Source organism: Osmerus eperlanus, chromosome 17 (genome assembly GCF_963692335.1).
Source record: "Osmerus eperlanus chromosome 17, fOsmEpe2.1, whole genome shotgun sequence".
In the NCBI taxonomy this organism is placed as follows: Eukaryota; Metazoa; Chordata; class Actinopteri; order Osmeriformes; family Osmeridae; genus Osmerus; species Osmerus eperlanus.
This window is the reverse complement of record NC_085034.1, coordinates 6,859,435-6,882,610: the sequence shown is the minus strand read 5'-3', so window position 1 is coordinate 6,882,610 and position 23,176 is coordinate 6,859,435. Positions and strand designations below refer to the sequence as shown.

General features: G+C 49.6%; 1 protein-coding gene across 1 annotated transcript; it reads right to left on the bottom strand.

Annotated features, from left to right (window-relative positions):
* Window positions 1-1,964: 1,964 nt before the first annotated feature.
* On the bottom strand, window positions 1,965-23,176 carry lrig3 (leucine-rich repeats and immunoglobulin-like domains 3). The gene is made up of 19 exons (XM_062483241.1): window positions 22,696-23,176; window positions 19,381-19,452; window positions 19,171-19,245; window positions 12,214-12,348; window positions 11,779-11,922; window positions 11,530-11,673; window positions 11,152-11,295; window positions 9,703-9,846; window positions 8,029-8,109; window positions 7,849-7,920; window positions 7,024-7,095; window positions 6,548-6,711; window positions 5,395-5,736; window positions 4,730-5,011; window positions 3,962-4,438; window positions 3,625-3,783; window positions 3,385-3,525; window positions 2,880-3,146; window positions 1,965-2,746 (listed from the first exon to the last, which is right to left on the bottom strand). The coding sequence occupies exons 1-19, from the start codon at window positions 22,896-22,898 to the stop codon at window positions 2,487-2,489; spliced, it is 3,378 nt and encodes a 1,125-aa protein (XP_062339225.1). The 5' UTR covers window positions 22,899-23,176; the 3' UTR covers window positions 1,965-2,486.

Below are 23,176 nucleotides of genomic sequence, written 5' to 3'. Positions count from 1 at the left end.
CCAGCTATGGCCTGAGGAACTGATTTAAGATCAGTTTCGGAGAGCTCCTTGTATATGGGTGAAGGTCAGGGCGATGGGCCCAGAAACTGATCCCAGACCAGGGGTAGAGGACTCCAACCTGCCCTCCCATCCCCCAACTGCCAATCACTGGTGGTCTGGAGGAATAGTCAACTTCCTGTCTACTTTCTTTGGAGCCAAAATCAAAGCGGGGAAATTATTCTGCAATCTGGCCAGTGTTTTCTTTTCCCTCCGGCAGAGAACAGGACTGTTCTAGCTGACTGCAGTCTCTGCAGGAGAGACTCTCCTTATTTCTGTGGAGAACTTTTTAACCTAACACCTCCCTCCTTTCCCTCCCCTCCTCCCCCCACCCCCCTCACCACCATCTCCTCCCCCATCCCCTTGTTATGCTACAAATTGTTTCTTGATGGCAGTTGTTTCAGAACTCTTCCCAGAGGAGTAAATAAACGGTTAGGGCCTCACCAAATTGTGGAGAGGTAAATTGCTTCTACAAGTGTAATTGCTGCATGCATAGTTATGTTAAATGCAACAAAAAAAGTGTATGCTGGTGAGAAGTCTCTACCAAAAACACAACAGTGTGGGAAAACCCACAATCATCATGCCATACCCCCTGGAAGTTAACAAACACTATGCTGTGATTCAGGCATTTTGAACTCAATAGTTCCTCACTTCCTGTGGTTGTGATTCTCAACCCTGGTGTGATTCCTATCACCTCTCATCACGCCAACGTAAGGAGCCAAGTTTGAAAGTTTGATGGTCTGGTTTCTTAGATCTGGTTTGCACTCTATGCTGACGAGGGTTGCCAGGATGAGAGCATCTGACTCGAGCAGCTGTGTTCCAGGTGTTTGATCGTGTGTGGCTGCAGTGTCTCGTCTTCATCCCAGGTCCCTTGGTGACATAGCAGAACTTCCAACAGACGACCCTCACGGCATCACAGAGGAGCTACATTCACACAATTCGCCCTCTCCAGGTGTGGTCAGTCAAATAAGCTGAGTCAAATAAGTCAATAAGATGAACGGGGGGGGGGAGGGGAGATGAGCTCTTCTATCAGCAGATGTCGGTTTTCGAAATGTACCCTCTCGGAGCTACCACCAAGCACCTCAGAGATTTTAGTGTAATAATAACGGAGCTTTAAAAATCTTACAATTTTCTCAGTGGGATATCTCACTAAAGTTCTGTTGAACACCTGGCACCAGATGAACCCTCCTCCTCCTCCTCGCTAACACTGCCAGCTCAGAGACACTGCTCCAGTGTGGCAGTCACCAAGGCCGCACAATGCCTTCCAAGTGCAAGTTTCAACAGCTAGCCTAGCGCACAGCTAGCCTAGCGCACAGGCTCACCTTTTTCCTCCCATGTTGAAAAGGAGAGGCCTGAAATAACAAACCCAAAATGCGAAGAAGTTGGGGCGGGGGGGGGGGCGGTGGAAGGGAGGGGGTGGGGAGAGGCAAGATGAGTCATCTGGTGGAAAGTCTCCATGTGCTGAATACTGCGAGAGCTGCTTTCAGCCCTGGCTGGCTGGCTAGCTGGCTGGCTGGCAGAGAGAAAGTTTATGTGACTGTTCTTGTCCTGTATGTCTGCCCTAATTTGAACTTCCATCTTCAGCCTCAGGGGGTCCCTGTGGTGCTGAACCTACACAGCGCAAGCCATGGACACACACACACACAGCCGACCTTCACTTTACTGGTCTGTGTTTGGCCAGCGTCGTGGGGGGCACATGGCAGGAGCATTGCCGTCCTTGGAGGTCTGCGGTTGCGCTCTGAAAAGCTGCCCTATATGCCAAGCCGTCCCTCTCATCCCCGGCTAGGCTGAAGCCAGGACCTCTCTCCACTCCTCGTCCTCACATGGCACAGACCAGGCCTCCATGCATGACACACAGGCTCCATTTAAACCACAGAAGTAGAACCACCGAAAAATCCCCAGATCAAGAATCACAGAACTCCCAAGTGTACATAGCAGCACATGTTATGGTGTTTTTTATTATGTATGGGTATGTGCAAAAGATTGCTTCACTCAAAGCAAAATGTCTTAGGCTAGGATAACTGAACAGGCAGGGAGAGATCTGACAGACAATACTTGTAACAAACATGAAAGGTAAGCAAAAATAATTGGATTCTAATTTATTTTACATTTAATTTACAAAATATAATAAACTTTGTATAAAAATGTATATATTCAATATCTCTCTTCTTAAATGGAAGTCGTGTACCATTTCTCTCTCTCTTGAAAATAGAAGAAAGAACCATCTTCACTGTTAACAGACTCCCCGTGTCTTTTTCTGCATTTCATACAAAACAATGCTTCTGTTTTACATTCACTTGTTGCACTGCGGTGTCCATCATTGGGAAGAAAGAAAAAAGGGTCATTTCACTGAGGTAGCATTTTTTGGTCATCCTCTTCTCGAAGAAAAGCAAAAAAAACATTGAGTCCGTCTCGTTCATGGAAAGGGGGCACCCGCGCGTGGACCCTCCCTACGTGCTCGCCCGTCCGTGCAGAGCGGCGCCTGTCCTGTCGACGTCGAAAGGCAGCTCGTACACGTTCTGTTCCGAGCGGTCCGGCGGGGAGTCTTTGCCCCGGGCGGGGTCCTTATCCTCGTCCCTGTCCTCGTCCGTGTCCAGAGCAGAGTAGGGGTTCTCGTGGAGCAACATGCCGCTGTGGGGGACCGGGGGCTGGGGGGTCAGACCAGGGTACAGGTCCTGCTGGGGACGCCACGGGGCCTTGCCAAAAGTGCCTGGAGGAGGGGAGGAGAGCACAGGGGAAATGGGCTTAATATACCTCTAAGATGGACTTACTGACTGAAGAACTGCTTTGACAGACAAGCAGACCTGACTGACTTCTCGTCCTACAGGCCGTGTGCAACTTACCCATGAAAGTGTTGGCGGAGGCCAGCCTGCTCTGAGGCCGCCCGTACTCGCTGGCCTCCCCCTGCTCCGCGGAGGGGGGCTGCTCGTCTGGGAGGTGCAGGAGGGCGTGCGGGAGGGCGCCGTGGGGCAGCTGCATCAGGACGCCCTGGGGGCCGTGGTCGTAGGGGTCGGTCAGGACCCCTCCGCATGGATAGTAGTCCCTCCTCTTGGCGCTTGTCAGACTGCCGCTGTAGGAGTCGACACAGACCGGTCTCTGGTCCACACAGCCTGGGGGGGGGGGGGATGAGAGAATGTGAGTACAAGGGCACCCCTAGTTCGCCCACCCTCTTCCCACTCTCCCACACATCCCACTCTCCTGCTACACCCCCCCTCCCTTCCCAGCTCCCTCCCTCTGTACCTCCCATTCACCTTCCTTGCACCCTCCCCCCGCGCTCCCCTCCACCCTCCCCCCGCGTTCCCCAGAAACCACCCCTTCCCAGAACCGTGTCGGTGTGTCAAAACGGACCTGCGAAACCATCCGTGGGGTCAGGAGAATACATGTTTCCCCTGCGCAGCAACGACCCCATGGGGCCTTGGTAGTGGCACAGCAGGGGGTCAATGGCTGCCTCCATGTCCGCCTCACTTCCGGTATCCAGCTGACACAGTCCTGCACGCAAACAGAAAACCACACCGTTACAACCCCTTCCACATCGGACCCTCGGATCTCCTTTTGTACCAAAAGGAGATCTCCCCCCACCCCCCTTACCGTTGAGGTCTTTAGTCTGCAGGTAGAACCCCCCCAGGGAGGAGCTCATGAACTGGTGGTTGCTGCCGCTGTCTGAGGGCAAGTACCCATCCTGCCTGTCGGCCAGCGTGCCCTGGGATGACAGGTAGCTGGGGATGTCCGCCGGCAGGTTGGTCTCGTCTGCGGAGGACAAACACGCCCGTTAGACATGGGGGACCAGCTAGTTGGAATGGGAACGCTAACTGTAACATATCGAATCCCTCACACCTCTGCAACAACAGAAAACCCTCAACTGTGCTGCACCCTCCAACAGCACCCTCAGGGAATGTCCCTCTCCCCCCCCCCCGTTAACCCTCACCCGTGTTGGTGATGCTGCAGTCCTCGTTGCGCCGGCGCGTGTGGTAGATGATCACCACCCAGACCAGCGAGGTCCCCACCACGCAGCACACCACCGCGATGATCACGATGCCCACCGTGGTCCAGCCGTCCGCGTCCGACCCCAGCCCTCCCACGGAGCCCGCGCCCACGCCGCCCGGCGCCCCCGAGTCGCAGTTGGGGTTGGGCAGGACCCCCAGGCGCACGTTGCCCCTCTCCGTGCCCAGGGCGTTGGACATCTCGCACGTGTACCTGCCGGCGTCGCCCTCGGCCGCGTCCACGATGATGAGGAGCTGGTTGGCGGCGGCGAAGAAGTGGCGCTCCGTCACCACCAGGGGGCTGTCGTCCTTGGTCCAGTTGAGGCGCGGCGGCGGGCTGCCCCCGGCGATGCACTGCAGCACCGCCGTCTCGCCCTTGGCGACGGTGCGGTCCATGAGGGGACGCAGGAAGGAGGGGGTTTCTGGAGGGGGGGGGGGGGAGAGGGGTGGTCAGTTGGTCTGATGTTGTTGGACAGGTGTCTCTGTCGCTCTCTGTGTTTGGCTGGCTGTTTTCTATACCTCTCCCTACCAACTTCCTCTCTCTCTCTCTCTCTCTCTCTCTCTCTCTCTCTCTCTCTCTCTCTCTCTCTCTCTCTCTCTCTCTCTCTCTCTCTCTCTCTCTCTCTCCCCCTCTCTCTCTCCCCCTCTCTCTCTCTCTCTCTCTCTCTCTCTCTCTCTCTCTCTCTCCCCCTCTCTCCCTCCCTCCCTCTTACCCAGCACGGTGAGCGTGGCGTTGGCAGATATGGCGCCGGCAGAGTTCTGGGCGGTGCAGCTGTACACGCCAATGTCCTCCGTCTTCACGTCCACGATGAAGAACACGTCGTCCTCGGGCATCACGTGCATCCTGCGCTCGCGGGCGGCCGGGAAGTCCGTCCCGCCGTCCTTCTGCCAGGCGATCTGGGGAGACGGGTGCCCCCCCGCGGCACACTCCAGCCGGGCCGTGGCGCCCGCACGCACGCTCAGGTCCATGGGGGTCTTGGTGAAGGAGGGCAGCACTGGAGGACACAGGAGGGGGATTTGTCAGTTGGTCTGATTGCGAGGGGGAAACAGACACAGACAGAGAGAGAGAGGGAGAGATACAGACAGAGGAAGAGAGAGATACAGACAGAGAGAGGGAGAGAGAGATACAGACAGAGGAAGAGAGAGATACAGACAGAGAGAGGGAGAGAGAGATACAGACAGAGGAAGAGAGAGATACAGACAGAGAGAGGGAGAGAGAGATACAGACAGAGGAAGAGAGAGATACAGACAGAGAGAGAGATAAAGACAGAGGGAGGGAGAGAGAGATACAGACAGAGAGATACAGACAGGGAGAGAGACAGACATACACAACCCCCGGCACCCCCGGAAACAAACATGCACCGCCCCCCCCACTCACTGTTGACGGTGAGCTTGGCCTTGGTGGAGTAGGAGGAGCCAAAGTGGTTGGAGATGACGCACTGGTACTTCCCCTCGCTGGAGAACTCCACCTGGCGCAGGCGCAGCGTGGTGGTGTACTCCGTCACCTCCGCCTCGCCCCCGCCGCCCCCCGCCGCCTGCACGCGCAGGTGCGCCTGGTTGTGGATCTCGGCTTCGCTCAGTGCCTCATTGTCCTTCTTCCAGGCGAAGGTCATGGGGGAGTCGCTGGAGCTGGCCGCCGAGCAGACGAACGTGACGTTGGTGCCCTTGATGGCCGACTGGGTGTCTGGCTGCACCGTGATCTGGGGTTTGGGGAAGTCGTCTGGGGTGGGGACAGAGGGGAAGAAGGCTTGTCATCACACGGGTGGCTTGGGCGAATCGAATGTGGATGTAATCATAAGCATCGACTCCAACACACGAGCAGAATACGGTGGTGAATGTACTATAAAACACAATTCAAACTTTCAACACAATTGAGAAGTCGTATCTATCCACGAACTACCCTCGTACCAAGAAGGCCTGGTAACTTTTCTTAAAGTCCTTAACAACTAGTTAACCCTCGTGCTGCCTTCGGGTCACATGACCCAAAGGTTCATAACGAACCATCATTGTGTTTACCCAATTTTACCCAATACAAAAACAAATAAAAATACTTTTCTTTTAACCTTCGCAATGTGGGGGGTCTGAGACAGCCCGACGGTTAAAAGAAAATGCTTCACTTTGTTTTTGTATGCGGTAAAGTTGTCGCAATACGACGGTGGGTCACAATGACTGATGGGTCAGAACGACCCGAGGAGAACACAAGGGTTAAAGGGTTTATTTTCCACCAGCTCTCTCTGGCGTTGACTAGGAACTCCAAAACTGAAATTCCCTCCCTCTCCAGTCTGGTCTCACTGGGGTGTTGAGGAAATGGACTGTTCTGTTCTGAGATGGAAAACCTGCCACGGGTACACGCCAGAATTTTACCAGCACCACCGTGAAGGGCTCGATTGTTTGTGTAGGCGTACGTGTGTGTGTCAGGGAGTCTGAGTCTGAGTGTCTGGGTGTCGACGTGTATGAATCGGCGTCTACGGCTGTGCGTACGTGCGTTCTTGAATGCTTGACAGCGTAGGGCGCGGGCGTGCCTCACTCACCGCACACAAACTCCTCCTGTGCGACGGCGAACACACTCTTGCCCTTCAGCACCAGAGGATGGGCGCAGCTGGCATTGACGTGGGCCATGAAGGCCTGCTCTGCCACCCACAGCGGCAGCCACTTGAGCTGGCAGTCGCACAGCAGGCTGGAGGTGTTCAGGTGTCTGGGGGAGACGGAGACAATAGGAGGCTGAGTTACAGCGGGTACAGATGGGTATCGCATGAGAGAGAGAAAGGGAGAGAGGAGACAATGTGGGCTAGATGGGTCAAGTTTGCAAAAAAAATGTTTAACAATATTTCAGCTGTTCGTGCCAAGGAACGGTCTGTATCTTAACCAGACACGGTGCAACTTATAACTTGTATGTCTGTGACTAGGATAAACAGTCGTTTGGAGTCATAGCTCATGGAAGGCAGGTGAGCGCCCGGGCTAGGCCGTGCCAGTGAGGGAGTCTGGAGAACCTGGGGCTCATACTCACAGTTGCTCAAGCCTCTTCATCTGGGAGAAGGCGTTTCCTTGGACTGACATGATGGCATTGTTACTCAGATCTCTGAGGAAGAGGGAGAGAAAGGAGAAGAGGGAGAAAAGGAAGAATGGATGAGAGGGGAAGAAAGAGAGCGAATGAGGCCAGACACAGTCTTGGCCTATCTGGGCTCCCACACACACACACGCGCACACACGCACGCGCGCGCACGCACACACACACACACACACACACACACACACACACACACACACACACACACACACACACACAAGGAGACCAAACACCTCCATAACCAGGGCAAGGAGGAGGGTCTGTTCTGAGAGCCATGCTTTGTTCATTATGAGGGGCCTGGCTCAGGCTGCAGTGAGCTCACACACACACAACCTGGAAACAGTGAGTTAGACTCTAACTCAGAGTACAACGCAGCTGTCGCCAGGCTGCCTCATGGACGCCATCTCTCTTGTTCACACACACACTTCTGTACTTCCCGAAACAGGATCAACTAATGATCTCCGCAATCTAAGAAGAGGTCACACGGCTCTGTTCTCCAGCAAAGACGTTTTTGTTCCAAAGCATCAGTATACTTGAACCTATTTTAGCTTCATACATTTTCATTTTTTCCGACACAATTGGAAGTATACTTATAATGTACTGATGTTGTATATTCACGTACTTGTGGACAAAATTATTTTGTAACTATGTTTGTACTTATACTTTGTAAGTATCCTTTAAATATAAAAATGGTTGCTAAGGATCCCCCAAACCCAGACCCCAGGTTCTGGACAAACAAGGAGAGGTCAGAGAAGGTCAACTTACAGATGCTCCAAGGTGTCTAGACCAGAGAAAGACTTCTTGGTGACAGATCGGATTTGGTTTCCTTGAAGAAACCTGAAATAAGAGAACATTTTTTTTCTGATTTACTCGTCTGACCCACAGATCCACGATTAATGACTATTCAAGGTTCGCTCAAGGTTCAACAACGTATAACAAACTCACAGTTTCTTCAGTTTGTCCAGAGCTGAAAACGGCCCGTTCATGTCCTCGATGGTCCAGGAGATTTCGTTGTTTTGCAGATCCCTTCCAGAGAGAAACAAAAGACACCAAACCACCTCGTTAAACTCCACACCCTGAAAACAGCTGCAGCTGCAATGTTTCAGAACCCTTATGTGGCTTCGTGTGAAGGAGAAGACGTTAACACTACATTCAAAATGGCTCCATTATTCAGAGGAAGTTTCTTTTGTGCATTTGCGGGCTCCTAAAATGTCTGCAATATCTTTTCCTCATCCAAACAGCAAGAGTTTTACAAGAAAGCCATTTAAAGATGCAAAGTTCCAAGGCACCAAGAAATTGAGGTTTCACAGTAATACGTAGTAACATGTGTTTTTCATGAGTATCTCTCTACAGGAATGGATACCTAGTCACCTATCATACCTGGCCTATACTCCAGGTCTGACACAGTAGCTCACATGACAAGTCTCCAGAGGTATTCAGCCTGGCCCCCTTCACCCATCCCCCCCCTTTCCGCTGCTCTAAATGCTTTCAAACAGCTAGTTTCCTTCACGGCATGCCTGGTTACAATTGATTTGGGTTGAGGAGGGGGAGGGAGGGCCTGGCGGAGAGAGAGTAAGGCCCTTCCCTCGGTCATACTCCCCCCCTCACCTGCCCCCTGCTGCCCCCTCCAGAGGTTAACATTTGGTTCCACTTAAAAGGCCTGGGAGTCTTGAGACAGGGAGAGGGAAGAGACGGGGGGGGGGGGGAGGAGAGGTGAGAGAGGAGGGGGAGAAAGGAGATCGGGGAGAACAAGACAATGAGAGAAAGGACGGAAGAGAGGGACAGAGAGAGGGGAGAGGGAGAATGGAGGAGGGGGACAGTGAGAGGGGAGAGGGGGGGTGGAGGAGGGGGACAGAGAGAGGGGAGAGGGAGAATGGAGGAGGGGGACAGTGAGAGGGGGGGGGGGGGGGTGGAGGAGGGGGACAGTGAGAGGGAGAGGGGGGGTGGAGGAGGGGGACAGTGAGAGGGGAGAGGGGGGGTGGAGGAGGGACAGTGAGAGGGGAGAGGGGGGGTGGAGGAGGGGGACAGTGAGAGGGGAGAGGGGGGGGTGGAGGAGGGGGACAGTGAGAGGGGAGAGGGGGGGTGGAGGAGGGGGACAGTGAGAGGGGAGAGGTGGAGGAGGGGGACAGTGAGAGGGGAGAGGAGAGAATGTGAGCAGTGTCCCTTAAGGTTTTTAAGAGCGGGGACTCGGACCACAACACATTCATCTAGTTCACATCCAGAAGACAAACAAGACAGTGTTTCCACTCAGGGCGCCATGGGTCAGCAGAGGAACCCGACAGCAGACAGAGTCTGGGAGGCGCTATGTTCGGCTACGACCACACGCGGGCACAGGCGGGAACCACAACACAGAGACAGAGCATGTTGTCCTTCACACGTCTCAGCATCTCCGAAGCTTATTTCAGAAGAACTGGACTTCTGCTCTTATGGTTTCTGATCATCTGCTGCACTTACTATGCATGCGCTTTTTGGACGCTGCTCTGGAGGAAAGAATCTGCTCAATGAAGGAATGAATTGAGCACACGGGATGAACGTGTGAATGGGAGGGGGCTGAACTGGATCTGCTGGAGGTTGACCAGCCAGTGTGTGTCGATGGGAGAGCATCGTGTGTGGACTCACAGCGTGTTTAAATGGGAGAGCCCTCTGAAGGCCCCGTCTGCGATAAAGCTGACTCTGTTGTTTCCAAGGCGAAGCTCGTCCAATAGGCTGAGGCCCACGAAGCTGGATTCCTCCAAACGAGACAGGTGATTGGATGAGAGGTCCCTGGGAGAGAGAAGTGGGAAAGAGAGAGTGTGTGAGAGAGAGAAAGGACATGACTATCTCACAGCACACCCAAGCAAAAGCTGTAATTAGTGTTGTTTTTTCCCACCACTAAGTATCGTCCAAAATCCTATTATTTGGGCCATCTGGTAACTAAAACCTTTATTCTGCCTATCATTCTTTTGGGGGAACAGTAAAACCTGAATTTAATTATTACATAAATGTTCAGCTTGCTAGGCTCCTCACAGTACAGACAGTTATAAAAAGTATATACTCTGGACTGGGGATCCAAATAAGTCCAGTTCGGTTTAAAACAGCAAACAAAAGATAAGAGCAAAACATTCACCAAAAAAAGAGGGCAAAGAAGAAGAAGAAGGAAAAAAAGCCCCCAACTGCCAGTTAGATTTAAACTCAGCTTCACTTGATAAGGGACAACAACAGCGTTGCAGTCATTCAGACAGGCCCCGCCCGCTCCACCACCACGGCTGGCTGAGTTACTGGCGACACAGTAAACACTGACAACTACAAAAGAACAAAGTGTCACTGCCGCCACTTCACTTGTCGCTAGAGACACTCTGGTCGTGAACACGGGCCCCCCCCCTCTCCTCTGCCCTCACCCTCATCACCCCTCTGCTCTCCCCTCCCCCTCTCCCCTCCACTTACACCCCCTCCCCCTCCTCTCCCCCTAATTCTCCTACCGCTCTCAACTCCCCTCGTAGGCGAGGAAGAATGGGGGGGGGGGCATGACAGAGGGTGAAATGGGGCGTAATATTTTGGCAGGCTTGCCGCCCCTGTGCTGGCACTGGCATGAGGGGCAGAGGAGAGAGAGAGAGGGGAGTGTGTGTGTGTGTGTGGGGGATGGGGGGGGGTGTGCGGGGTGAAGGGTTAGGAGGGTGAGGAAGGGCAGAGAGGAGTGTGAGAGAGAGGGGGAGGACGACTGGGGAGAGGTGTTGGGAGTTCACAGAGCCAGTGGGCACACGGAGGGAGGGTGGGGAGGGGGGATAGAAAGGGGAGACAATAACCAGAGAGCGTCAGGAAAGGAGGCAGAGAAGGTAAGATAGAAGGAGGGGGGGCGTTGAAGTGGGTGAAAGAGAGGGGGCGGTGGTGGAGGGAGGGAGGGAGTGAAGGAGAGACAGGGAGAGAGAGAGAGAGAGTAAGGGAGGGAGGGAAGGAGAGAGAGGGAGCGAGAGAGAGAGTAAGGGAGGGAGGGGGGGGAGGCAAGGAGGGAGTGAAGGAGAAAGAGGGAGCGAGAGAGAGAGTAAGGGAGGGAGGGAAGGAGGGAAGGAGAAGAAAGGGGGTCTCACTCACAGCTCGCTGAGTTTCTGGCAGAACTCCCAGGCGTCGGGCCGGACCCTGCTGATGGTGTTGTGTCCCAGGTGAAGCTGCTGCAGAGTCAGCAGGCCGTACAGCCAGCCCTTGCTCACCTCCGTCAGGTTGTTGTAGTCCAGCTGCCTGCTCACACACACACACACACGTACGCACAAAACAAGTACGCAAAACACACGCGCGCGCAAAAGCAAGCACACACAAACAGAAAAAGAATTGTCAGTTCTTGAAGCATTTGAGGTAGACTTAATATATATATTTTTTTTTTTTGTGCTGTGCCTAAGACTTTTCCACAGTATTGTATGAGCTTACATACACACACACACACACACACGCTGGTTTCACAGTAACAGTACTCACAAAACCTCCATGTTGCTGAGTCCCCAGAAGGCTCCGTCCATCAGCCGGCTGATGCCGTTCCTCTGCATCCGCAGCGATCTGAGCGCGTGCAGACCGTGGAATGCCAGGCCCTCCACGCGGCGCACGCGGTTCCTGCTCAGCTCCCTGGGGGAAGGTTAGAACACAAAGCGCACGGTCAGAACCACGCTAACCAAACATAACCGCACGGTCACGGGAGGCTCGAGGGGCTCACGGTCTCCGGGGTCTTACAGGTGCTGGAGGTGGGGCAGCTGGAAGATCTTGGCCGGGATGGTGGAGAGGCGGTTGCGTGTGAGCCGCAGGTTCTGCAGGCCGCTGGAGAGGTTGAGGAAGCAGCCCGTCTCCAGGCTCGAGATACGGTTGTTGTTGAGGAAGCTAGAGAGAGAGAGGGAGGGAGGGAGGGAGGAGAGAGAAGGAGAGAGGGGAAGAGCGAGGGGAGAGAGAGGAAGAGAGAAGGGGGAGAAAGGGGAGAGAGAGGGGGCAGATTATAGTTCAGGAGTAGGTAAACGGACGATGTTGCAATGCAATACATATGTTTTGGTCTACTGAAATACATTATCATACATTATCCACTTTGCCATAAATTCCTCGAAAATCCGCCAAACAGCTAAGTGTGGTGTTTTGGTGGAGGCTGGTCATGTCTACAGGTGGACTGGTGGAACTCACAGGTTTCTGAGCTGCAGCACAGGGAAGCAGTCGGCCTTGATCTCCACTATATTGTTGTTGCTGAGGTCCAGTGTGAGCAGCCCTTGCAAGGCGCTCAGCTGCTCCTGGGAGATCTTCCTGATGCGGTTGTTTGCTCTGAAAACACAGACACCAGAGCTCCAATGAACAACAGAAGAAGAAAAAAATGCTGTGTATTTTACTAACGCAGGTCACCCGTTTTACGTTTCTAGACACACAAACACCCTAACCAGCCAATTAGCTTGCGGTGTTTTAAAGAACGGCACATCTCACCCGAGATGGAACACTCTCCACCCAGCATTACCGGGCTTGTTTTTTTGTTCTATAATTATAATTATTTTGAGAACAATGAATACCCCTCTGCTGTGGAACCTAGAAGACCATTCCCTGGTTGTCTGGAGAGGATTTGGGTGAGGGGCTGAGTGTGTGCCTGTAAGGGGAAGGGGTACTGAATTGGCTAACCAATGTCATTGCTCATTGCAACAGGTCAAACCAGACGTTTGGTTTAGTGCTGTGTTATTTTGTTTATAAGGTAATTACTAACAAGGTATTTAAAAAAATAACCTGCCAATTATTTGTCTGATGAATACCATTCCCCCCAGTGAAAGCATGCCTCTGCAAAGGCCAGCAATTTCCTGAACTGCACGCCTTCTAAATTGCAGTGCAGGGACTGCTTAGTTATAAACAGGACCTGTACAGTGCCCTCTTTGTGTATGGAACTGAGCGTGTAGAGAGAGAGGGAGAGAGATAGAGAGAGTGCCTGGAGAGAGAGATAGAGTGACTGGAGAGAGAGATAGAGAGAGAGTGACTGGAGAGAGAGAGAGAGAGAGAGAGAGAGAGAGAGAGAGAGAGAGAGAGAGAGAGAGAGAGAGAGAGAGAGAGAGAGAGAGAGAGAGAGAGAGAGGAGGAGGGGTGTGTGGTGGAATTCCCTCCGTGCCCCAGACTACAGGGCTGGTTTCAGTGTTCAGTGTTCTGGTGACAGGCCACAAGCCCACCAACACCTAGGCTGAGAGAGGGCAGCCATTATCCAGCCAGCATCCTCCTTCTGCTACACACTGATCTCCACTGAAGTACTGCACGCTAAGATTCAGGTTCAGAAAAGGTCTGATATGTGTGTGAAAGGGAGTGTGTGTGTGTGTGTGAGAGAGTGAGTGTGTGGGAAAGAGAGAGTGTGTGAGAGAGAAAAAGAGAGAGACTGGTCTGCAGACAGGGAGGTCTGGTTCTGGGGAACGCTACACCCGTTGGCAGCCGTACTGTTCAAACATACAGAGGAGAGGAAGAGAGGGAGAGAGACGGAGAGAGAAAGAGGGAGATCGGGAGAGCCAGAGAGACAGGGAGAGGGAAAGAGAGAGAACCTGCCACAGCATGCCTCCCTGCCTAGCCCCTGGCAGGGCTGGGACTGAGGGTTCTGTGCCATGCCAGTGCTGAACACAGGAGAGTGTGTAGGTGGAGGAGGGGATCCCACCAACTTACTTTCGGCATATTCTAACCTACAAACTTTCCTAAAAACAAAATGGTCTCTTCAGAGTGGAAAAGTGTTTATGTGAAGCCCCCAGAGAGAGGGGGGGGGGGGGGAGGGAGAGAGGCTGTGCTGTCCACACGCCACCCCCCGTGTAAGAGGGCTACAAGCCCGTCTTTTGTGCGCAGATTTGCAAAGAGCTTTCCACGCACCACGGCCTCTGAGGAACTAAACAAAAGCCGTGCACACCACCTGGGTCTCAGTTTCCATGTTCCCCTGACTGGCCGCTGAGAGAAGGAGAGTTGAGAGAGAGGGGGAGAGAGAGAGAGAGGCAGAGAGAACCTGTCTTTCCAGTTTTCTGGGGGGGGGGGGGGGGGGGGGAACTGTGGAGCCCCAGAAAAATGTTTTTAGGTGGGGAAGAAGAGAGAAAGTAGGGGGGGGTTGAAGGCTACTGTCAGCACCATGTTCCAGCCCTGCGTTCCTCCCTAAAAGCAGGCGGGCTGGCTCAGGGACAGGTAAAGGATAGCAGGTTATGGTGGGGGTATATCTCGATGTCTCCACAACCCCTAAACACCAAACATCTAGCCAGCTATGGCCCCCAGTCCCACACACAAACCAGCATACCAAAACCTGGGAGTTTCAAACTTTTGGAAATCACCAAATCACCAACAAAGAGCCCAGGTATGGATACAGCTGACTGGAAACAGCAGTCGGCCATCTTGGTTTTCCTGTGTTCAGTGCTACAGAGAATCAAGAGAAAAGAGCGAGCACCATCTCGGAGATCTTCACATCCAAACACCAGCTCTTACGTGAGATGTCTGACTGAACGTGCGTACATAGGAGTGAAACGGCAACGACTCGTGGATTGGACGAGTGAAATCTGAGGTCTGTTTTGTTTGTTGGAGAAAAGAGGCCTGTTGTTTGAGCAAGCCACTGTTTACTTTGAAATGTGGCTGGTAAATACACATTGTCCCTTGACTCTGACCACCAAAATACAGTTAGAACTATACAGTTCTGATCCTTGATCTTCCGCTGTACTTTCTGTATGCACAATTTGTACGTTGCTTTGGATAAAAGCGTCTGCTAAATGGACTCCCCTCACAGAGACCTGAGTGACTGCAGGCCTCTCACTGCCTAGAGTCAGCAAGTTCATAGCGATATCCCTCCCGGGGAACATCTACAGACCATACATGTCAACGCCTCATCCAGCCCCTCTGAGGACTCCTGTACGGAGGACGGAAGGCTGTGGTCCAGTGAGATAGTCAGAAACATTTTCATGGGGTGGCCAGATGGGTCCAGTATATATTTTTGGGGTGGCACATGTTTATATAAAAAAAATGGTGTTGTGTTTATCGACGAGTGGGGGGTCAGTGGGCGACTCAAGCTTCTTAGCGGGGTTGCCGGTGCCCCCCCCAGGGCCCCCCCTGGCTACGCCACTGATGTGGTCCAGACCATCTGGATCAACAAGACCTCCACAGAGATACCCTAGTTCACAGACAGGACAGGGGACCTTGAAAAGGTAACCATCAATGACACAGCTAAAACAATCTCCCAAACGTGGTCCAAGTTTGCACTGAAAACAGTTGGGATCCAGGTTGTGGATGTGTCTAACCCTGCTAGTGTGCTTCCACGGTCTGGCGATAGGACGGACCACGGTCAGACTGTAGAAGCAGGAGAGCTTGGTCCTCCTGCCCACTCCTGTCAGTCAACCAGGAACGTTTGTCCTCTCTCCAACATCTGTGGAGGTAATGAGTGCTTCTGAAAGGCAAGCCATTCCAAGTGAAAAACGAGTATACTTAATTCTAATTTCATGTATTAAGTGAGAGCTTACTACATTTTCATAATATCCATGTTTTCATACACAATTGGAAGTGTCCTGAAGATTGACTGATTTTGTATTTTCACATACTTATTGACAACCTGAATATTTGTAAGGATGTCTATACTTACACTTCTACTCTACAAGTATTTTAAGTATGATCTTTTTTGCTTGGGATGACATATCCCAGACAGCTTTGAGCACCTATCTGTGGCTCTCTCTCTCTCTCTCTCTCTCCCTCTCTCTCTCTCTCTCTCCCTCTCTCTCTCCCTCTCTCTCTCCCTCTCTCTCTCTCTCATGGCTGGCCCTGCAGACAGACAAGCGGGCCATTGTCCGGTCTCCGCTATACACCACTTCAAAATTTGTTCAGGCAATTTTTTCCGCAAGTAAGGTTATTACAGACCATTACTTTAATAGAGCCAGAACTTGACTGTCAAGTCTTGTTTAGGACATGCTTTGGGTGCATACATTAAATATGTAGGATTATAACACACCAAATATACTGTTAATAGAAAATAAATACTATATATATTTTTTCTCTTTATTAGGCTATTGCTGTAGGGAATTGGATACCTCTTCTGCACAGTGATTTTTTATATTTAAATTTCATGTTTACTTCAAGGATCTGAAATGTCTGAATTTGTTCATGTGCAGAAATATTCCCCAGTTTAACAGGCTCCTGGTGATGAGTGCATCACCATCAAACTATTCCAAACACATTTCAGATGAAGATACATTTCCAAGAAACCAAGCTTAAGAACAGACACAGCTGTAAAACATTTTTTTTTTTTTTTAAACCAACAATGGACTGCTCCTAAAACACCCCTCTGTATACTCCAGGTGGCACGGTCTGGTGCCAAATTTTCCTTCCATTTGCACATAGTCCTGAACTTTTTTCCCTTCCTCCCTACCTCCCTCCTCCTGTCTCCCTCTCTCTCTCTCCCTCTCTCGCTCCCTCCGCTTCTAGTCTGGGAGGAGAATCAGATGGGGAAAAAAAGACCCCAGGGTATCAAATGCCACTTATTGAAACAGCCAGGCAGACAGGGCGGCAGCTCTGGTGCACTTCCCTGACCCCTCAGCCCAGAGGAAAAACAAATGGCGAAAAACTCGGCAGCTGCTAGTAATTGAGTCGTGATCATCTTAATTAATTGAACAATTTCCCAGGAATTTATGGAGAGAGGTTTAACCCTTCAAGCTGTGAGATCCCCCTCATTGTGTTTGCTTGATCCAACAAATGACCTGGAGATTCCAGAACTGATTAAGAATTTGGAAGGCTGGATGGAAACTCTTTGTAAGTATTCGAAAAGAGGCCAAAAAGGTTGGAATGAAATGGCGTGAACTTCTACATCACAACAATAAAACTTCTCTTCTTCACTTGGACCCGAGCACACGCTCTCGTCACGCGTCATTCTGATCCCACACCTTTTCTAAACCCCGAGATTCAGAACAGCAACATGAGGAAATGTTGACTCCACATTTCAGAACCTTCTACCAAACCAAACCCTACAACAATCCCCTCGACCCATGGTACGCGTTCCTTACACAGGCCCACTTGGAGAATCAAACCGAATTCAAGTGTGACGCCAATGTGGTGTTAAGGCAGTGGGATCATAGTGATCTGCATTTGGGTGTCCGTGCATGCGTCAGCCCCTAGGACAGTATGATCACTGCTGTGGGTCACAGAGCACCTCATGGAGGAACGCAGACCTGCTCCTCTAGTTCTCGTTTCAAGCAGAAGGAGGAGTCATCTGATGGCTTTTGAAAACTCTGCTTTTTATCCAACAGAATTCCTCCCTCCCTCCCACACACAGACAGACAGACAGAGCCACACAGAGAGAGACACACACATTATCCAAGCTTACTGCAAGCAACAAAAAGAGAAATGGAAAAAGTGATTGGATGTTTAAATTCCCCTTTCTTGGACTTGCTGGGTAGACAAAGTGGAATGTAACTGGCAAGACTCTGATTCGGTTGCTGGGCAGTACACACACACACACACACACACGCACACACACACACACACACACACACACACACTCTCATAAACATGTTGACTGAATGGCTCTGGCCACCTACCTTTCCAAGCTATCAAATCAGATTATCTACAAATGTTTCAATCCAAAGATATGCTTTCAACCCAATAGGCAGGTTTCTGCATCTACAAGACTCGACATGAAAACAACGCAGCCGAAAGACAACATCTAATAAATTCAGATTCCAAATATGAAAGAGAACTGAACAAGATCTACTGATGACCATCTGAGTAGCATTGTTAAATAGCTTGTTAAACTCAACATTGATTCTGAGAGACCTATTGAAAATCAAAGCCATCCTTCATGGTGATCAAGACCAGGAACATAATAGTCTCCATATATAGAAAGTCTCTTGGCGTAGGAGATAACCGTCCATCGGTTATTCCCCCCCCACCCCCGCCCACACACACACACACACACACACTTCCAGCCTCTCGGAAGAGTCCGAACGTGTGAAAACAAATTGGCTGCGTCTGCCTGGCGAGCCTCGTGTCTGCAGGAGGAGTCTCCCACTGGGGCTGCTCCTGCTAGTCAAGTCCAGGCTTGACAAAGCCTCTTCCTCTCACACGGAGGACACATTCTTCCTCTGGAGCTCAACATCCATCGATTCTGCCAGACGCACGTTTAGCCTCGGGAGGCCAACAAATCAAAAAAAAAGTTGACTGATCCTTTTTCTTTTTCTTTCAAGAGACATGAAAGCGATACGTTGCGCAACCGTTTTGAGCAGAGCCAATATTTATGTTCAAAGTCTGAATTTAATGTCTGTGTTTTGGAGATGGGGTGCTTTCTGAAGCCATCCATCATCAATTTAATCAACTTTATGACACTATCCCCTAACAACATCATCATCACCATCTTTGGTTATTAGAAATGCATGCGCTAAACACAAATCTGGGCTACAAACACCAAACTCTAGGTTACAAACACCAAACATCTTTCATCTCTGGATCAGCTTACTGACAAAAGTCAAAAGAATCTGTTCATTTAGCAGACACTTTCATCCAAAGCAAGGTACGGGGGGGGGGGGGATTTGAATCTGCAACCTCTTAATCTACAGTGAAGCAGAGCACATAGCTTGCTGTCCAAGCCACCTTTATCTAAATATCTCATTTGCACTATGTTGCCCACTCATGCTGCTCACTCATATTCGATTCTTATTTTTATATATATTTTATATTTTACATTGTTTCATGTTTAGATTGTTTAGTTCTTAGAATTAGTTAAACTATTGTACTTTTACTTAATTTAAGATCTGTATATGTTTATTGTTTGCACCTTCCTGCCACAGTCAATTCTGTGTTTGTGTAACATACATGGGGAATAAACAAAATTCTGATTATGATTAAATACCAACAGAAACAGTGATATTTACCATCCAACGTGACGGACATGGACCTGGTTGTCTTGGTGTAGACAACACAACCATGTTTGGAATCCATTTTAGCCAACAGGTTTCCACAGAGAGGGAAGGACCAGCTTCACAACTCAACAGTTTTAACCAGGAATGACAACTTCAGTGGAGGACTGGCCTTGAATCCAGGCCCAAACAGAATGATTTCCAGGCTTCTCTTTATGGGGTTGTGGGTGTGTAGGAAAAGAAAAGAGCAATAAAATAAATTCATACTTACAAAGTGAGGGTTGTGATGTTCAAAGCATGAGGGCCAAAATCAGGTATGGTCTCCAACTCGTTGTTGTTTAGCTTTCTGTAAACACAATCATGGTGGTTTGTTTGTGACAAGTTGCATGCGGGGGGGGGGGGGAAGGGGGGCAATGATGGAGGCTGGGGAAAAAACAAACCCTTGTTTATTCTAGAATGGAAAACTCAGGTCCATACTTACATCTCAGTCAGGTGCCGCAAGTTGGAAAACAAAGAGCTGTCAATCGTCTGCAGTTTGTTATGGCTCAGGTCTCTGTGAAGATAAAGGCACATGTGTTGTAGGAAAAGAAATGCTGTGCATGGTCGAGAATTTGCAACAGTTACAATATAACAGTCATGACATAACAGCCACCACTTACTGTAACTGTTTACAAAAAATAGAGAGGGGAGGTTTCACCAAGCGCCTACGTGAACCACACACTGAAATAATTCTGAGTAATGTCTGAAAAGCAGCTGAAACATTTCCAAAACAAACTAGTGGATGTTCAAGCTACCCGAACCAGCTTAGGGCTTGTTAGAGAGTAGAGCAGAGCAAAACAAAGTAGAACAGAACAAAAAAAAGAGACGAGTAGATTAGAGTAGAACTTGATTGATCCCTGGGGGGATATTAAACTGCTATGCCAGCATTGACACAAAATAGACAACTGATTTATTCCATTTAAAAGACTACAATCTCCATAAGTGTAGAAAGTGGTTAACATTACTCCTTGGCATGTCTAGGAAGTGTAATTCATGGCTACAATGTCCAAGAGACTGGGTGCCTATCAAGCATAGTTACTCTCCCTCTTCGTACCACAGAGAGAGACATAGAGAAGCTCAATGCCAGGATCAAGCTCACGCATCTGTAGTGAAACAGGGAGCCAAACCAGACAGTAAGATGAGCTCTGGAAGGGTTGTGTTTTCTCTTCCCAGGGGGTTGAGGCCTACAGAGCCCGGGGAGAAGAGCCTGCCTGAACGCTACGAAGCTGTGCAGTTACTGACGCTGACGCGCTTCATCTACGATGTGGTGCCAGACCCTCCCTCCCTCCCCCTCCCCCCCCCATCTGGAATCCATCAAGGAGAACTGGGAGGAGGAGGGGAAAAACCTAACAACTGGTAATCTATTCACAATGCCGAGAAAAGTGAGAGGGCTTTTGCCTTTGATTCAACCAAAGGAGAAAAAAAAACTCCTGTTGTATTTTCTGGGCTTTGGCTTTGTTTACTTGTACTAGATAATGTCTAGAAATATTCTCTCAAATCTTTGAAGAAATGTTTTCCTGTACTCTTCCTGAAACAAGATACAATGAAGTTGTTGTCTCTTTTACCCATAATGCAGCGGTTTGTTTTTTTGCAGTCCGTGATGGCAGTATTGGGAGAGGTGTTGGCTAGATAAGGATAGAGTGGCTCCAACACTTCCACTCTTCTTATACACACTGCTGCAGAGTGACTCAGATAACACTTGTGCAGTGTGTGTGTGTGAGAGAGAGAGAACTAGGCTACACGGTTATCCGTGTTGGAAAAGTGGATGAAAACTAGCTATCTACTATCTTAGCTTGGAGTGATAAAACAGCTTAGGCAAGCTTGTGCTAACCCTTAGTGCTGTCTCTAAGCTCTGTGGTGCCAGAACTCACTACTGTGATTTAAAACATGGTCATGGCTAGGTTTAACATTGCCAAAAAACATCCTACCAACCAGCTGATACAGGCCATATTCCTCTGGAGATGAATAATAATGGACCAGGTATCTCATATTAACTGGGAGTTCAAAACTGAGGGTAGTATCTCAGAAGATTACACTGGACAGAGTCAGTGAAAGTAATGGGTGTTATGGAGTTGTCTGAAGGAGCCCTGTGGAAACAGTCTAATCCAATGCCACCCTGTTGCAACCCTTAGCAAGGAACCAAGAGTATTTAACTGTACTGAGGGAAGAGGGGTTCTTGCATCAACCCCCCCCCCCCCCTCCATTCGCTCAGCGAAGTGTGAAGCTCCAACCAAATACCTCTCTTTCTCTTTTCTTCCTAACTCCCTGCCTCCTACTCCGTGGTCTCTGCCTCTTTCCCTCCCTCGCACCCTCCCCCACCCCCCCTTCCCTCACTTTCTGAGAGTTTGTACGTACTAATCCAATAGGGGCTCCTTAATCAGAACCATTGCTGGGTCCGGAGTTGCTAATTCAGCAGAAATAATGGGGTGCCGGGAAACAAAGGACCGAGCGGTTTACTGGGTCTACGACGTGCGGGAGAGACACTCGTAAATTAGCATGCCTGAGTGCAAAGAATGTTTCCCCCCATGTGGAACTTCTCCCCCTCTCCTCTGTGGAAGGCCTGTACTGCTAGAAGGCCCTGGCTGTGCCTGTTTTTACTGGCAACACGAAATTTCCAGAGTTGCACACATTCGAGGAGAGATGTGGTGGTAGAAAACGTGCAGGCCTTGTGGTATGAGTTGGGGCTGAGCGAATCAAGCGAGACAGAAACATCATGTTTCAAGTCTGCTAAGTCTGTGAGATCTGCGAAACATCTGTTTGTTGATGTTACGCTGAACAACTATTTGAGTTGTTGCCTTAGGAAATTGACTTGGGTACCTTACTTCATTTAAAGCTAGGCCTATGATTTTACTATTCTAATAAAAGCCTTGGAGCCTGGAACATGCACTGAGGCTTGAAGAAGTACACAGAAGTATAAATAGAATGATGATGTTCAAAGTGTTGAATGATCCCCTTTTGACTTCAGATTGCAGTGGCCTAATGAATGACTAAAATCAGCCTAATAAAAGGCACAACTTCATTCAGTTGGGTGCATGGTAATGATTCACTGGACTGACAATGGGACAATTGATTTGCAAAACACACAAGCCTCTTTCGTTTTATCCTCAAACTACCTGTGTTCATAAAACCGTGGCTATTCTCCACATCTACTGGAATAGCCTATGTATTCCCAACAGTGCTATGTGACAATTATAAGAAACACAAAGTTGTAAACGAATGTGATCCATGTCATATATGCATGAAGAAAAATAAATGCAACATATCTTAGAGCAAATCATTGATAACAATCACACTATATATACAACTACGTAATATGTTGTATTAACAAAAGGTTATAACAAATTCCAATGTGTGATCAAACCAACAATTGTAAACAAACAGTTTAACCCAGTTAACATGCTACTCAAACTATCAGTCTGGGGCCGTAGAAGTGAAAAGGCCCGTACCTAGGCATTACGAAATACTTACTTTCTAAACAAACTACGTAGTTTCTTTGTGAATAAGTGTAATTGACAAACAATCATATGGTAATTAATACGTTTATATGACTTGTTAACTCAGTAGATTACGACCTTCCATGATCAAGTGTAAACAAGCACGTATTTAATCTATTCATTAATCTAATAGCCTTCATAGCGTGCAGCTACAGATATCAACTCGGTATATTAGGTGTGAAGGGTCATTAAGATAGCTATTTATTTCTGCTGACAGTCAAGATAAGGCTGAGGGGGGAAAACGGGGATATAAAACCACTTACAGTTGAACGGTCCATTCAGGAATATGTTGGGGAAACGCTCCTTTATTTAGACGACTGCAGTCCAATAGCTCCCCAAAGCATGTGCATGGTCTGGGGCATGATTTTGAGTTTTCACCATGTCCAAGCAAAAGTTCAATTTGCAAAAACAGAAGAAAAGCTACCGCATACCTCGCAATACTACGAGGCAGCATAGATGCGGACATTTTTTCTTCCTTTTTTCCCACCAGACTTAAGTCCTCCCAAAGTTTCACAGAAAAGCGCTACGAAATCCGAACGAGTGAAACAATGTCCAATAAAATCCAACTAAAATGTTAACCGTAGAAGCAATGTTGTTGTTTACATCCAATAATTGGCGCGGCTTGTAATTGGAAAAATCCGTAAATTTAAAAGTATTACGTTGAGTTCAAAGTTGTCCATACCTCCGCAAAACTTTCTGCCTGGTCTTTTCGCTTTGCAGTTGCAGCGACAACTACTTTCAATG